This window comes from Hibiscus syriacus, unplaced genomic scaffold (assembly GCF_006381635.1).
Source record: "Hibiscus syriacus cultivar Baekdansim isolate YM2019G1 unplaced genomic scaffold, ASM638163v2 tig00111540_pilon, whole genome shotgun sequence".
In the NCBI taxonomy this organism is placed as follows: Eukaryota; Viridiplantae; Streptophyta; class Magnoliopsida; order Malvales; family Malvaceae; genus Hibiscus; species Hibiscus syriacus.
This window is the reverse complement of record NW_024063114.1, coordinates 1,079,632-1,096,100: the sequence shown is the minus strand read 5'-3', so window position 1 is coordinate 1,096,100 and position 16,469 is coordinate 1,079,632. Positions and strand designations below refer to the sequence as shown.

At 35.3% G+C, this 16,469-nt stretch overlaps 3 protein-coding genes across 3 annotated transcripts; all 3 read right to left on the bottom strand.

The window, feature by feature from the left end:
• Nucleotides 1-1,188: 1,188 nt before the first annotated feature.
• On the bottom strand, nt 1,189-1,825 carry LOC120164576 (uridine 5'-monophosphate synthase-like). Its single transcript, XM_039174272.1, has 3 exons — nt 1,801-1,825; nt 1,661-1,748; nt 1,189-1,562 (listed from the first exon to the last, which is right to left on the bottom strand). The coding sequence occupies exons 1-3, from the start codon at nt 1,812-1,814 to the stop codon at nt 1,353-1,355; spliced, it is 312 nt and encodes a 103-aa protein (XP_039030203.1). The 5' UTR covers nt 1,815-1,825; the 3' UTR covers nt 1,189-1,352.
• Nucleotides 1,826-1,970: 145 nt separating this feature from the next.
• On the bottom strand, nt 1,971-3,301 carry LOC120164575 (uridine 5'-monophosphate synthase-like). The gene is made up of 2 exons (XM_039174271.1): nt 2,411-3,301; nt 1,971-2,120 (listed from the first exon to the last, which is right to left on the bottom strand). Exons 1-2 carry the CDS (start codon nt 3,173-3,175, stop codon nt 1,986-1,988), a joined length of 900 nt encoding a protein of 299 aa, XP_039030202.1. The 5' UTR covers nt 3,176-3,301; the 3' UTR covers nt 1,971-1,985.
• Nucleotides 3,302-3,594: 293 nt separating this feature from the next.
• Nucleotides 3,595-6,503, bottom strand: LOC120164574 (H/ACA ribonucleoprotein complex non-core subunit NAF1-like). Its single transcript, XM_039174270.1, has 3 exons — nt 5,656-6,503; nt 4,918-4,995; nt 3,595-4,767 (listed from the first exon to the last, which is right to left on the bottom strand). Exons 1-3 carry the CDS (start codon nt 6,442-6,444, stop codon nt 3,610-3,612), a joined length of 2,025 nt encoding a protein of 674 aa, XP_039030201.1. The 5' UTR covers nt 6,445-6,503; the 3' UTR covers nt 3,595-3,609.
• Nucleotides 6,504-16,469: the final 9,966 nt, after the last annotated feature.

Below are 16,469 nucleotides of genomic sequence, written 5' to 3'. Positions count from 1 at the left end.
TCCTAATTAGTCGACTATGTGTCGTACTGGTTTAGGGTGTTACATTATAAATATCTAGATTATTTTACGAATAGTTTTAGATATATATTATTTTTATATTATTTTAGAATATTTTTAAGATATATCTTGTAAATGATAATTATATATTTATATAGCGCCTTTTCAACATCGGTATTTTTAATGATTAAAAGAAAAAAAATTTATTTTAAAATAAATAAATAAAAGAATTAATTAATTTGTACAAATTACTTTCAATTTAATAAAATTAATTCTTCTCCATTGTTTCCTGTAATTGCATCCTAAAAGCTTTTGTTTTCATTTTCGTTATATATCTGATATGACTTGACTGTATATCTTGGTGCAGTCCCTCTATTTTAGCTTGAGTTTCTTCTCCAGTTTCCCTAGTAAGATGAGACAACAATGTTGACTCTGTAATGTATTCATAACTGGCTGGAGATGCCTCTTACAAATAAGTTCCCTATAACATGAAGTTCTATTGTGAGACGCCTAAAATAAGATTAATAACGACGTGACTGATAAAAAAGGTAACATGTTAAAATCATATCACAAAATGTTATAAATCATAACCGAAAAAGTTATTAGTCGAAGTAACATAACAAGTTGCACTAAAATGTTATACGATAAGAAAATTAGTTACAATCTATAAATGTTATGTATACTATTAACATTTTAAGTTTCAGCTAAATGGTTGTCAGAGTTTAAGCGGATAGAGCTTTAGACATTCCCACGATAAGAAAATAAATTAAAAGTTAAAAATATTATGAATATATATAAGAAATACGATTGCGCCAAGAATGCTATAGTTTACCAAGAAATATATTACGATATATAATATTAATATTTTTATTAATTATTCAAAAGTACTTATAGATTTTACTCCTTTGATTGATTCAAATATATTATTTTAATTTTTGAAATGTATTTATTAATTAATGTTATGAACTATAAATTTGATTTAGTATTTATAAATTTTAATTCTTTGATTTAGTATGCATAAAAAAATTACTGATTAACAAAATCCCACTGGGTTTGTTATTAGGGATGTGAGTGCATTAGTTTCAAGCAAGGTGGGACAGATAACATAAAAGATATTTAACTGCATTTAGCCGTGTATGCTTTCCATCCTTGAAGGCGGTATTCCTCGACCCACGATTATTATGTCACTACCCCTATCGAAGATGGCCTGGAATATTGTTCAAGACGAAAAGGATAATGAAAGTTCATGTACACAATAGCTTCATGGTACAAAAGATTGTAGAAGGAGTGATGACGGGATAAAATACTTACAGAATATGGTGTGTTACACTGCTGGCCAAGATCATCACCACCCTTTACCATTTGGACACCAGGGGTTGCCTGAATGAACGCAGGATTTCCGGTTCCCCAGCCCATGATGCCGGATTGACCAAGATGAAACCAATGACAAAATCAGAATGCTCTTCTGCAATTTTTACAGCAGCAGCTGTGTAGTCTCCTGTGGCAAGGTTACCGGCAGAGCTCATTTCAGCAAGTAGCAACATGCCCCTACCACGAGGCAAACCCTAAAACAGTTCCCGGAATATAAATTTACAAGAACGATTAGTTTCAACTCCATAGTTTAAACCTAGCCAAAAGGTAACTTTGAGAAATCATAACCATCCTTCAATTTCAGACCATCCACAATTCCAGGACCTGAGATTATGTGTGCATTAACAATATCAGCCCAATCCAATATGTGGAAGATTCCTCTGCAAAAGAACACACCAGAAACACTTGGGTTACAAAAAAACTGAAGGTTACCCTTCATACTGCATTGTCACCGTGTTACCAACGTCGGCAAACTTACAGTCTTCGAAGATAAAAAAGTTGTCTTTCTGCAATCTTCAGTTGAAAGATCCCATAACAGGATTGTTAGTTCAACTTAGCATTAACGTCTACCACTTCACAAGATCCTACATTACCGACTTTAACAGGTAATGCTGCAATTAGGTCAGGAAATGTAGGCACAAAACATTCAGTAAGCATTTGATATTTACCGCACGAAGTTTAGAACCAAAATCTGGGGTGAAATCGGGTAATATGTCAACATGAGTCTTCAATAGACAGATTTCTGGTCCAACCTGCATATAAATTCACAAGTTTAGAACCTGCATATAAATTCAAATATCGAGCAAGAGAATGTTTAGCAAGTTAGTATATAAACAAAATCAGCCAAAGAGCAAAATCAACTTCTCTACTTAACAGAAATGGTTAAGAAAATTATAAAAACAAACACTTTGTTCATCACTCTACTAGAAATATTTCAACTTCACCGAGAAAACAAGTCCATCCAAAACAGAAAACCCATTTCCTTCAATCATTTTCTCTAGAAAAATTCAAAACTTTCCTAAGAAACTAAAACCAATTTTACCTTATCAGCAATATCAAGCAACTCAGCAGCGGTCCCAACATGAACAGGCAAACAGAGATTACTTTCTTTCTTAACCATAACCTCAAACAGCTTTTTCCCAGTTGGATTCTTAGCTAACTTAGCCCTTTCTTCAAACCCCAAACTCTTAACCCCCACTTTATCATCCTTAGGCACAGCCACTTTCTTGTTCTCTTCCAAAAACTTCATAACCAAACTCTCCATCTCTTTCTCCAATTTCCCTTTCTCTCTCAAAACCCTAACCATCTCCTTTAAAGTAAACAAAGCATGAAGTTTGATTCCATTGTCTTGCAACGTCTCCCTCCCGCCTTGTTCTCTATCTATAACCACGACGGCATCCGTCACCTTGATTCCCGACGCCCGTAACGGCGCTACGGTTTCTAGGACCGATGCTCCAGACGTGACAAGGTCTTCAACCACCAAACAGGCTTGACCCTTCTCGTAAACGCCTTCGATGGACTTGGAAGCGCCGTAGTCTTTCACTTCTTTGCGGCGCATGAGCATGGGGATGGAGGTGGCGATTGGGAGGGCGGTGTAAGGGACGCCGCATATGTGGTTAAAGGGCGTTCGGGGAGGGAGAGATGAGAGGAGGGAGTGGGAGATTTGGCGGAGGAGGGAAGGGTAGGAGACGATGAGGCGGAGGTCTATGTAGCAGGGAGAAAAGATGCCGGATTTTAGCTTGAAGTTGCCGAATTTGACGGCGGATATTTCGTGGAGCTGGAGAATGAGAGACTCCATTGATGACATTTTTGCGGCGGCAACTGGTAGTGGATTTGAGTGGAAGGAACGAGGGAGAATTCCAGTAGAATTCGATTGAGATAAACTTCGCAACCCACCAAAAGTTTGCAGTTGAGGTAATATTTCATGGAGGTTGTGGTTATTTCTAGTTTAACTCAAGAATTGATGATGATCCCAAGTTTTTTTAAGCTAAGCACATGAAGTTTTTCATTGAATATGCATTAGCTTTACTCTTTGAATGTGAAATCTATGAAAAAAGAAAAACACCAAAACATTTTGTTGTGTGTTGACAATGAAAGAATTGGGAATTGAAACTGGAAAAAAATGCTTGATTAATAGTCAGACATATTCAATGCTAATTACCTTGAATCTCTTACATTGGAAAAAATCAACAAAAAGTTGCACACCGAAACGTATAGTTTGGCTCGTGTCTCTATTCGAATTTATTCAGATCGGTGATGACCTCTTCCACCACTAAAACGATCACGACCACTTCCACGGCCTCGATGATGTGATTTTCCTCCATGACTCGATGGTGCACCCATGTTAAAGTTCTGGGATAATTCGAAGTTGACTTGGACACCTTTTGGTTGCAAATTACAGTTCCCATTTAGAGTAGGTCCATTTGTTAAAATACTCTGCAATGCACCAAGGAATTGTTGGGACTGCATACCCATTCCGAACGTGCTTTGGCTGATTAAATTTTGACCGGCAATCCCCAGCAAAGGTGCAGAGGATAGTCCAGCAAAAGAGTTTAACTGGCCACCAGGTAAGACCATATTAGGAAATGTGCTCAAACTAGGGTCAAATTGCTGCTGCTGCTGATAGGGCATCATGGTAGGCATAGATATTGCAGGGTTTGACAAAGGAATAGGCTGCTGTGCGTAATTCTGCGAGAGCAATTGCATTCCTTCAGCAGAAAACCTGTTCGGGAAAACAACATTCTGTGGATGCTGGCCTGCCATTCCATTATTCCAAACTCCATTAGAAGGTCCAATATTACCAGACGGTGGGACAAAGCCAGATCCACCAACAAAATTTTGTTGTCCCACAACAGAAGATGAACAATTATGATTGACCAAAGATGCTGAGACTACGGAGATATTATGTTGATTCTGATTAGGTGGAAGTTGACCTGTTGCTGTTTGCTGGGCAGAGTTCCCATCGGTATTCCAAGCTCCATTAACTTTCTTTTTATTGCTTTTCTGGTTTCCCACTCTCTGGTCATTCATGGCTCTCTTTGTCATTTTTTGCATCCTCTTGTACTCGGCCTCTTTTTCATCATCAGAGAACTCAGCATCACCCAACAACTCCTCATCATTCTCACCGGATGCATCATATCCTTTCTTGTGAAGACTTTTCTCGTTGAGAACGTGATTAGCAAATTCAGGAACAAAAGAGATAGAAGTGCCTTCATGGATCCCAGCAGGGACATCGCTCTCGGTATTATACCGCACTATATAGTATGGGTTTTTTACAGGTCCGAAGATTTCATCCACAAATCCAAGTGGAGATCTGTTCATGGTTAACCAGAGAACCGAACCTTCATTCAGAGGGTTGTGCTGCTCTCTTCCTTCAACAATAACTTTGGTACCAATCATCTGTAACAGTGTAATGAACATCATTAGACTTAAAGGCTGAAAAAAAAGCCCAAGCTCTGAAATATAAGGTATAGGAGTGTTAATAAAGTATGAACAAACTTTAAGGTTCGGCGTTTGTAGTTTGCAATAGAGGTTCCGAATTGAGCTTACCGACAAAATAACTCCAACAGGCAGCATTTGGTGATGGGGTTGCAGTTCAACATCCAGTGGTGGAACTTCAGGAAGAACCTGCCAAATGCAATGCATTCTCTCAGAAATATTATTCAACAAATATAACTCTGGCTTTATGCCTTGCCGAAATTTTAACTTCAGTAATAACTATTTTGGTCATATTGTTCAGAATTACAGAGAGCATGGAAGAGAAGTCTAGATATAGGTTTCCATGGTCGAGAACAGAGTGCACTGAAAAGCCTGATATCTGGCAAAGCAAGAACCAGAATGCAATACCGTTCAATGTTTCGCACGGAAAATATATCTTTTAGTTTTGATGAGTTAAAATTACATCCAAAGTTAACCAAATAAGGCTCCAATTGTAAACAAAGTTAACACAGATTTGCTACCAGCCAGCCAGTAATTTGAATGGATATGGCATGGTTTCATTATGAACTTAATCTGCCATCTTAGCAGAGTCAAAAACAATAACTTTCATCCAAAGCATGTCAAAATAGCTTTTAACAAGCGAAAAGCTCAATACACACAGACCATTCAAATAAACAACAGAACAGATACACAAGAGCTTCACTTGGAAATATTAGACACCATGCAGAAACACAAAATAATCATAGAAACATGATACACCATGACAATCTCAAAAAGTCAAAACCAAGATAATAATAAGTTAATAACAAAACTATCAAAATACATATGACCAAAGCTACAATTTGTTACCTCAACTTCATGCTTGGACCTGATGGGACCTTTTGAAGCACCAGCATCCTCATCATCATCAACTTCTTCGAGTTCAATATCTAATGCACTAAGGATATCATCTGTTTCCTCCTCGTCATCGTCGTCATTGTCAGTTCCATCAAAGGTTGCCTCCTCATTAGTACCTATTATCTCACCATCTTCAAGTTCATCTGCATCATTCAACATTTTAGCATTCACCTTCACTTTTTCCTTATTCTCTTCATCCTCCTCATCTTCTTCCTCCTCCTCCTCCTCGTCACTGCTACTACTAGAAGATGTTGACGAAGAAGAACTTTCACTGTCGGACACTGAACTACTACTTCCACTCTCTAATCCATCATCCAAACCAACCTTCTCAATCACTTCCTCAATAGGTAAAGTCGGATTCTTTTCTGGTTTTGACTCTTCTTCCGCCTTCACTGTACAGCCTGGCTCAACTCCAACTGGATCAGACTCGCAACCAATCGCCATGAGCCCATCAAAATCTTCTGGTTTTGACTCCTCAACTGATAAACCCAACTCCCCTTGTGGTTTTGACTCGTCTTCCTCCAACCTTGTACGGCCTGGCTCATCTTCAACCAGCGCGGACCCATCAACAACTGGCTCGAACCCATCAAAGCCAAGGTCACCAACAGGGGTTTTCCCGAAGCTTTCCTCTTGACCAATCTCCATAGTGTTCTCAATACTGTCAAATACACTCTCTTCTAACCCAAAACTATCTACATTTGGGCAACCATCAAACCACTCCTTTAAATTACTGCTGACCATTAACTAAAGTTAAAAAAATCAAATATAACCAAACCCTTGAATTTTCTGCTTTTTGAACGGAAAAAATGAATCCCAGGAATGATATGAAGGGAAGAAAGAGAGTTTAGGGTTTACTTTAGGGTTTATAGACATACAGTTAAAACGGCGTTGTTTTCATTGGCACTTTTTAAGAGTAAACTATACTATTCATCACCTAACTATATTCTTAATCTTATTTTGATCACTACAGTATAAAACATTTTATTTTAATCACTAAAGTTTAAACATCGAACATTTTTATCACTCTACCATTTTGTCTCTAACTTTGTGGTGGCATGTCATTTTTTATTATTTTTTAGACTGTCGCATGCACCCATGAATATTTTATTATATTTTTTCTCTCTCCACAATCCAATGTTTTAACTCTTCACCGCCTACTTACTGTTGTCGCTTATCTTCTCCGTTGAGGAGCTTGATCTCGTTTCTCGCTCTAAAGGTCTTATGAACATTCACAAATTTCTGAGGCTCATCCTGTTAAAAAGCAAGGTGAAAAAATTTATTGATGAACTCGTACGATAACACTCATATTTTCTTAAAAGAAAAGAACTTACTTTCAAGAACTTAATGTCCATGGCTCATGTCTAATTACCTTTGTCATTCTGTTTTTTACTTTGTGAGGATGGGAAAAATGAGTGTTAAAATCATCCAAAATAGAGTTAGTGTGTGAAGGCACCATGCATAACAGTCTTACAGTGACTTATCTTTAAAGGTCAGAGAATTGAGGTGTAAATATGTTTCAGACAATAGCATGTGTAATTTTTTAAAAAAGTGAGATATTGTGCCCTACTTTTGGTTATTTGAAAGGTTACAAATTTAGAAGTAAAAATATATTCAGTGGACGATAGGCAAAGAGAGATAGTATACGAATCGTTGTATGGAAATTGAAAGAGGTAATTTGTAGGAAACACCAATGCTAACACTAGCATTAATAATAGAACCCACACTGATATCAATCCAACGACACCCAATGCCTATTTTCAGGACAGTACCGGATCAATTAAAAATTCAGGGACGGCACGTCTCTACCTTAAAATTTAATTTTTTTGAATAATTATATATATATTAATAGTTGTGTTCATCCCGAAATTTTAGTTGTGTCCACCTCTTATAAAAAACTTTTTATGACTAATAATATGTGTGTTCACTCTGAAAAATATTTTTACATCCATCACTTATGTTGAATCATTGGGGTTCTATCTTTCGTATATCTTGAATACTCCTTTTATGACCATCGGTCCTGATCAATTAGCAAACTTCAATGTTCAACAAAACGAGGAGTCAGGTTAACATGAAATTGGAATGGTATCATTATTATATCTATGGAGCTTATGGTGTGTTTCGATTAAATGAATATTGGATTTGCGTTTAGAAAATTTTGAGAGTTATTGGCCTCCGATGTCGAAGATCGACAGTGGTTAAAATGATGGTCGGCTTGGTCACCAGAATTTGAATTCGTTTAAGTTGACGAGAGAAATGAGGAAGAAGAAGAAAAAGAAAAAAGAATGAAAATAAAGGAAAAAATAGTTTTCTATTTAGACAAAAATGATATCATTTTGGTCTAAATTTGATTCTCTATAGGGATCTAAAGCTACGTTGTTTTGGTGTTGGTTATCATGTTACAACTGTAACACCCTAGACTAGTACGACACACAGTCGATATATTTAAAGTGTTACACGGAACCACCGAAGTGGCTGATCAACTTTTTCTCACTTTCTTTGACTTCAAAACAATCATTTTAATAAAATATAATATATTATAATAAAACTTTACACTGAGAAGCTCCAAAATAAACATATTTACATTTCAAAATAATACAAACCACTTTAATTGAATCTACGACTCAACTAGACAACAATGTTTACAATTATACATACCCTTTAAAATGCTGAGACGTACTCTGATCTTCTCTGGTCTGAACCTCGATCACTCTACTACTCCTTTACTACTCCTCAACTACTCTACCTAATATGTGTAAGGAAACAAATTCTAAACATTGAGATACTAACTTAGTGCCACATAATAACTAGAACATACTAAAAGTGCATCACTGAAAAACTCAAGCTATCAAGTTTACTGCCTTGCTTTAGTGAGTATACAAGTATACTCACTTTCTACTTTATGATAGACATCATGGTGCAGGTGAGGGTTCTATACCTCGGAGCTCACACACCCCTATAATCTACCGAGGATGATTGCCCGGAATCACTGCATTGATCAACACCCTCGAACTAACCCACCCCTTGCGAGTGTCAGACCTTGGCCTTAGTCAGTCAGCTTAAAGTTCCTTGCGTACTCCCTATGGATATATTCAGACTAAATTTATGCTTTCGACACTACTAGCTTTTCTAAAGAAACTCGGGTGTCCTAATCGCTTTCCAAGCATTCAAATAAGGCTAGTCTTATTTCACCTTACTTTATCTCGTTGCTACGTTTGAATTAAGCATTTTTACTGTTCTCACTTGTAGTCTTATTTGAGAAAAGTTATAAGTTTTTGGGAAACCTCACTTGATTCTATAATTTCCCTTGAATTAAATCCCAATTCTTAACCTTGGTATTGATACTTGACTTACAGTATCGATACCCTCTCCTCAGTATTGATACCCCAACTGATATGCCTTGAAAGAAATAGGAAGTATTGATACTCATATGGGAGTATCGTTACTGGGACCTTGGGTATCGATACTCCCTAGAGTACCGATACCAAAATAGCCTATTAGAATCCCGGTCTCGATACTTTACTCTTAGTATCGTTACTACAGAAGGGTATCGCTGCTGTTCGTCAAAAACTCTCGATTTCATGCTTTCCTTATGAAATATCGATACTGCATGTAAAAAAATACCCTATTTAGGCACAAATTTGCCTCTTAAACTCCCCAAATTTCCTACCTTAAGGTTTCCCAATTAGTTATTAAGTCTTATGTGCTTATATGCTTATAAGGGTCATAAATAAGGATTAAAACATGCTAAAGTAACTTTAATATGGATCTACCATGGAAATCTACTCAACATGCTCAAACTCAACTCTCAAGCTATATTTGTAACATCCCAAATCAGGGTCAATGATTAAATTGCAAATTTTGTAAACTAGGTGCTCGATTTCGAAATAAGTTAAAAGTTCATGGATTTAATTGAAGAAAGTTGATGTTGGATTTAATGATTAAGTTTGGAAATATTAAGGGTATTGTGGTAATTTTTCAGGGAAGATTTATATTTCCCTTTATAAAGGGTAATAAGCACGTAGGAAGAAAAGTCCAGAGCATTCTTCAGTCTTCTTCTTCCTCCTCTCAACCGTGAAGCCCGGTATAAGGTAAGTGGGTCGTTAGTTGGTTAATTCTTTCGTTTTAAAGCTTGTTTTGATTCTTGGGATATTAAGAAAGATTAAGGAAAGCTTTAGGTGGCTTAAACCTCAAAGATTAACAAGTTATGAGAAATTAAAAAAATGAGTTTTTAAGTGAATTTTTGATATGGAAGGAGATAATAGATTGTGAAGTTGAATTTGACTTGTCAAGGGTTAAATTAAGAGATATGAAGTGATAGAATGGGTTTTAGAACATGTTGGAAATTTAGTGTGATTCTTGAATGCCATGTAAATGATAGAATTTTGAGTTTAATGAAGTGATTATGGAGTAGAAATGAGTTTAAGTAGGTGTATGAAAGTTAGGAATATTAAAGGGAATGAAGTATGATGTGTTGAGCTGAAAATGAAGGATTTTCGAGCTCAAAATATGATTTCTGGGCAAGGGGAATCGGTACCCATTCAAGGGGAACCGATACCCCTTCAAATGAACAAGAATTTCCAGTATGTCATGGGGGAACCGATACCCCCATAGGGGGGAACCGATTCCCCCTAAAGGAAAATTGGGAATATGGGTTTAATAAGTTCGTTTAAGTTGCTAGTATCAAATTACAAGGTGTAGGTATCTAATAATTGCCTTAAAATGTATAATTATGTAGATTCAGAGCTTAAACGAGTTCCGGAACCATTGACAAGTAAGATCGATCAAGGGGAAAGATAAGAGATTGGAATTGACTAGTGAGGCCAGGTGAGTGCATATTCAATAGTATATGATGTGCAATAGGAATAAGACTTGCGATGAGTCTATTTCCTGAAGTATTACACATGAATGCATGATTAAAGGCATGAGTTGAATATGCATGTATGTATGCTTGAGTATATGGATTGATCTGTTCTTTTATGTGTTAGATGATAAAGTATAAGTAATTACATAAGAAAGGTTATGAATTATATGAGATATAAACTATGTGATCATAGTAAAATATAATTATTACTATATGATAAGTGAAATAAGCTGGATAATATTGATCTATAGGATGAAGTGAGAATAGTACACTAACTAGGAGATTTGAACATAAATGATAAGATGAACATATAAGATAAGCTAGATGGGAAAGATTCATATGTTTAAATAAAACTATAACACATGGGTTGTATGATAGAAAAGTTTGAAGTTATATGAGAAGATTATAGGAGTTATATGAAATTGAATTAAGTAAACAGATTAGATTATATATAGAGAAACAATAGAAGTGAGATATGTTTATAAGTCTGCCTTAGATGAATATGAATAAGAAATATAAGAGTGCTATATGATTTATATTAGGATAATCTTGAGGATAGATATATATAGATAGATATGAAATGAAATGAAATGAGTTATATGAATACACAATTATGTGATGAAATGATGGATTACCTGAACATGTGAATATATATATATATATATATATATATATGTCTAAGAGAAGGCATAAGATTAAGATATAAGCAATGTGACTATAAATATATGTGCTCTAAGTGATATGACTTATAGGTATTTCTATTATAATGTTACATGATATGTTATGTATGTTAAAGGAATTATGTGATGGTATAAGAATTGATATGAAATATATATGTGAAAACAAGTATATGTTATGAGACAAAACCTATGATTATAAGCTACGCGAAAGTGTTCCTATCTGTTATATGAAGTATATGATCATATGTGAACAAGATATGATGAGTATGTGTACATGAATAAAGGTGATTGGGTGAGAAATGATAGAAATTATATGAAAACATGACATATGTGACATGTGAATTATATGGAAATGATCTACGTGTAAGTGAACTACGTGACTATGTGATCATATGAAAAGAAGCTATGTGATAAGTGATATGTGAAAATGAATTACAAGTTTATGTGAATATTTGAAATGAAATAAATGATAACGCCGATGTTATGTGTCATGAGAGCTAGGGGTATAGTTGGCATGCCAAGAGTCGAGGGTCTACGCGGTTCTTCGGGACATATGTATATTCTTTGGAACATGTGTGAAGTATGGAAAGACACATACTTGATCCCTAGCATATGTATATGATTCTTAAAGAATTCTATGTGGTCCTTATGGACATTATTATATGGCACTACGGTGCAATTCTACGCGGTTCTTCGGGACATATGTATATTCTTTGGAACATGTGTGAAGTCTGGAAAGACACATACTTGATCCTTAGCATATGTATATGATTCTTAAAGAATTCTATGTGGTCCTTATGGACATTATTATATGGCACTACGGTGTAATTCTACGGGGCACTTTGGTGCATTTATACGAGCTGTGGTGACAGCATAGTGCACAACCTCTATAGACTCACATATCGATAGTTCTCACATATGTACATGGGCTAATCCAGAGATATGACCAAATATAAGTTAGTGGTATGATAAATGCTATAGAAATGATATGATGTTGTGTGTGTATAGTGTTTGATTGAAAAGTATGTGATTATATTATAAACTGTTAATGATGAATTATGTGTATGTATGTATTTACTGCAATTAATCTGATATGATTTTATACGATATGAAAAATGCATGGAATTGCTATAACATGATAGAACAGAACATGCATGTATCAATATATGTTTTAAAGTGCATTATAAGTTGTTATGCCTCACTAAGTCTTCGACTTAGCGTGTGATTGTTTCACACGTAGGTTTCGAGAAGAGTAAGGAGTGATGCGGAGCAAGATAGGTCAGTTTTCCTTACCAAAAGATCAGATCAGAAATATTTGACAAAGGATGTATTTGGTTATGTATAAAGTGTTGGCATGTAATAAGTCATTAAGTACGAGCACTCTGATAAAGTCTTTATTTTGATTAAAATAAAGTTTTAAATTTCCCGGGATTTTTCTTAAGAGTCAAGGTTTTAAAAGTCAATGTGACACTTCGGACTCGTATCCGGGTCGGATACGGGTTGGGGGTGTTATAATATTGCAATTCTAATGACCCACTAAGGGTATGAAGGAGTTATAAGTGTGTTATCTGACCTCCTTGGCTGCTAAAACTTCTCTCGAATCAACTAGGGGTCACCTTTTCCTTACCCCTTGCTTTAGAACTCTCTCATACCTCTTTTATTGAGCCAAAGCAAAATAAGAAGATTACTAACTTGTTTAGAGCTCGGAAATATAGTTAAGAACACTCTAACAACATAATTTTACTAAAACAAGCTTGAATCCTTTGATTCCCTTAACTTTCATAAAACCTCATTTTGAAAACCTTAACCAAAACTTAAGATTAAAAGCTCTAAATGAAGCTTAATGGATGGAGATTAAGGTTCTTACGTTGAATTCTTCTAATTAACTTTGGAATTTGAAAAGCTTTCTCCTTTAAGCTTTCTCTTGGGAGGAAAAAGGAAGAGAGAAAAGAAGATAGTTTTGGTGGGTTTGGTTTACTTGTGAATTCTAAAAGAATAAGGGATTTTTATCCTTTAAAACAAGCTATGGGTAAATTGCTAATTTGGTCTCTCTCCTTTTTTCCCCAACTTAAAATCACCACTTACCTTAATTTATTGGGCCAAACTTAAGCCCAAAACCAATATAGACTGGTCTAGAAGATCTAATGGGCTCAACCTATTGGTCTCGAGTTGACTCGAACTACTGACTCGAAATTCGAGGTATTACAACAATGTCGTTAATTATTTAATGGTAGAGCGAACAAAACAATAGTAATTCGAAAACTGAGTGATTAAATTAATTTTTTTAACTTTAATAACTAAAATAAGAGTAAAATGGTAACTGAATGATGAATGATGTAATTTACATTTTTTCTAAAAATATTAAAATATAGTATAAATAACAATGTTAGTCCTTTATATTTTTGACATGTTCGATTACAGTCACCAATTTTGGAAAAGTTAGGTTTTGATCAATTTTATTTTCAAACCGTATTATTTTGGTCTCTGGGCCATCAACACTCGTTACATTACTGATGTGATAGGTTAATAAAAGTAGTTAAATTTTAAATAAAATATTATTTTGACTTTAAATTCTACATAAAATATTAATTTAACATTTAAACTTTATATAAAATATCAAATTGTTCCCTAATTTCGATCAAAGTTCACATTGTTGTCCGTCACTCATCATCGTTGCCAGTCATCGATCACTAATCACCGCCGTTAAAAACTTAATGTGTTTAGTACCTAAACTATCAGTTTTGGTCCGTTTTAGTATCTAAACTGTTGAACTATGTTTCGATATAACAATTTAAGGCAAAATGGTTTTTGGACTTGAATTGAATTTACAAAATGTATTTGGACTTAATTGAATTTATTCAAAATTTACAAAAATAATTCAAAGTTCTTTTAATTTAAAATTGAGCACAAAAATGTTTTTATGAATAGTAATTTACTATTTGAACAGTAAATTACTATTTGAACAGTAAATCACTGTTTGAACAGCAACTCGAGGCTCAAAAATTCCAGTATGTAAAAGGGGAACCGATTCCCCCAAGGGGGTACCGATTCCCTCACTGTTCATCAGCCAAACGGTCATAATATTTGAATATTATGAAGGGGTATCGATTCCCTATGAAGGGGTACCGATTCCCCCCATTCTGGGCAGCCTATTTTTGCTGAAAAATCATTCCCAAACGGCTCCAAAACATCCCCAACGGCTAGATATGACTTCAAACACATTCCAAGCTATAAATACAAGCTAAGGACACTTGAAGAAGAGAGAGAACAACTATCCAAGTAATCAAACACAAGAGAAGAGTTTTTCATTCTTATTTCATCTTTCTCTTGTAAATATTTTGTTCTTGTGAGCTTAATTCTTGTAAACACCTACCTTAGAGAGGTTTTATTGTTTACATCTTTTATCCTTTTGTAAAGGGGAAAGGTTATAGCTTAGCCCGTGTAAAAGCTAGGGAAAGGTTCTAGTTTAGCCTGGAAAAACTAGGGAGTTGTAAGGTTATCTCTTTGTCCTCAAAAGAAAGAACAAATTAGTGAATTTGTTGGAAAATCCTTGGTGAGGAGCTAAGGTAGTGGACGTAGACTTTGATTGAGAAAGTCGAACCACTATAAATTGCTGTGCAATTCTATATCTTTCAATCTCCTTACTCCCTAAACACAAAACCGTTCCGACCCCTCTTTGCAAACCGTTCCGGTTGTCGATTCGAGCTTCCGAAAATCCTAACAATTGGCATCAGAGCCTAACTCGTTAAGAAGGTTTAACCACCTTGAGACGATCCTAGAAGAAGCTCTACCAATTCCCGACGCAGCCGACAAAGAAATAACTTTTTCCTCCGGTGCTTATTATCTTGAAGAATATCCTATTATGGATTCACAACCGGTCAACAAGCCACCCTTCTTCAATGGAGCAAATTATGCACATTGGAAGAATAAGATGATGTACTTCATTCAATCATACAATCTAGGAGCTTGGTACTCAATCATGGATGGTTACTCCTTTCCACCCGGCAAGTACAACGATTGGAGTAGAGAAGAGCAGAAAAATTTTCAGCTTAATTCTAAGGCTATACATATTCTATTTTGTGCTTTAGGCCCAAATGAATATGGAAGAGTCTCATCTTGTTCCAGTGCCAAAGAGATTTGGGTTAAGCTCCAAGTCACTCATGAAGGAACCGACGAAGTGAGGGAATCAAAGAAAAGTCTTCTCAACCATAGCTACGAGAACTTCAAGATGAAACCCGATGAATACATCAAAGCTATGACGGATAGATTCTCTATGATTGTCAACGGTCTCAATGGATATGGAGAAATAATCCCAAATGAGAAGCTTGTGAGGAAGATGATTTACTCTCTTCCAAATGAGTGGCAATCAAAGAAGACAGCCATTATCGAAGCAAGAAACCTAAAGTCTCTCACTCTCGATGAGCTAATTGGTTCCCTTCTCACTCATGAGATGATGGTGAAGGAAGATGAAGAAAGGGAAGAGAAGAAAAACATGAAGAAGAAGAAGAAGAAGAATGAGGACGTAGGCATCAATAAAAGCTATCAAGATTTAAGTGATGAGGTGGGTGAAGACGATGATGAACAAAAAAAAGAGATGGTCAAGCTCTTGAAGGAACTCAAGAGATTCATGATTTCCAAGGAAGTGAAACATGAATCAACCAAGAAGAAGAGTCCCTCGGTATGTTTTGATTGTCAAAGAAAGGGGCATGTCATGTATGAATGTCCTATTTTAAATACAAAGGGGAAGAAGGCATTTGTTGCATCTTGGAGTGATGAAGATGATTCCAATGATGAAGATGAAGTAGTCAACCTATGCCTCATGACCACTCAAGAAGAATTTGAGGTATCTTCTAACTCAAATGAATTTAATTCATTTACTTTTGATGAGTTACAAGATGCTTATAATAGGTTGTATTTGGGATTTAAGACCATGAATTCCAAATATACGAAATTAATTTTAAAACTCAAAATTGAAAATAAATCGATTTTGAAAGCTATAGTTGATTTTGAAAATCAAAATGAAATTTTGAAAAATGATTTAGAACTTTCAAAAATCAAAATAAATGATTTAGAAAAGAAAAATTTTGAGTTAGAAGTTAAGCTTGAAAGCTTAACAAAAGAAAAAGAATTAATTTCTAAAAACAATCTATTATGTTTAAAAATGGCAAAATGCTCACATTGCCATTATCATGGTCATATGAAACATAATTGTCCTTTGAAGAAAG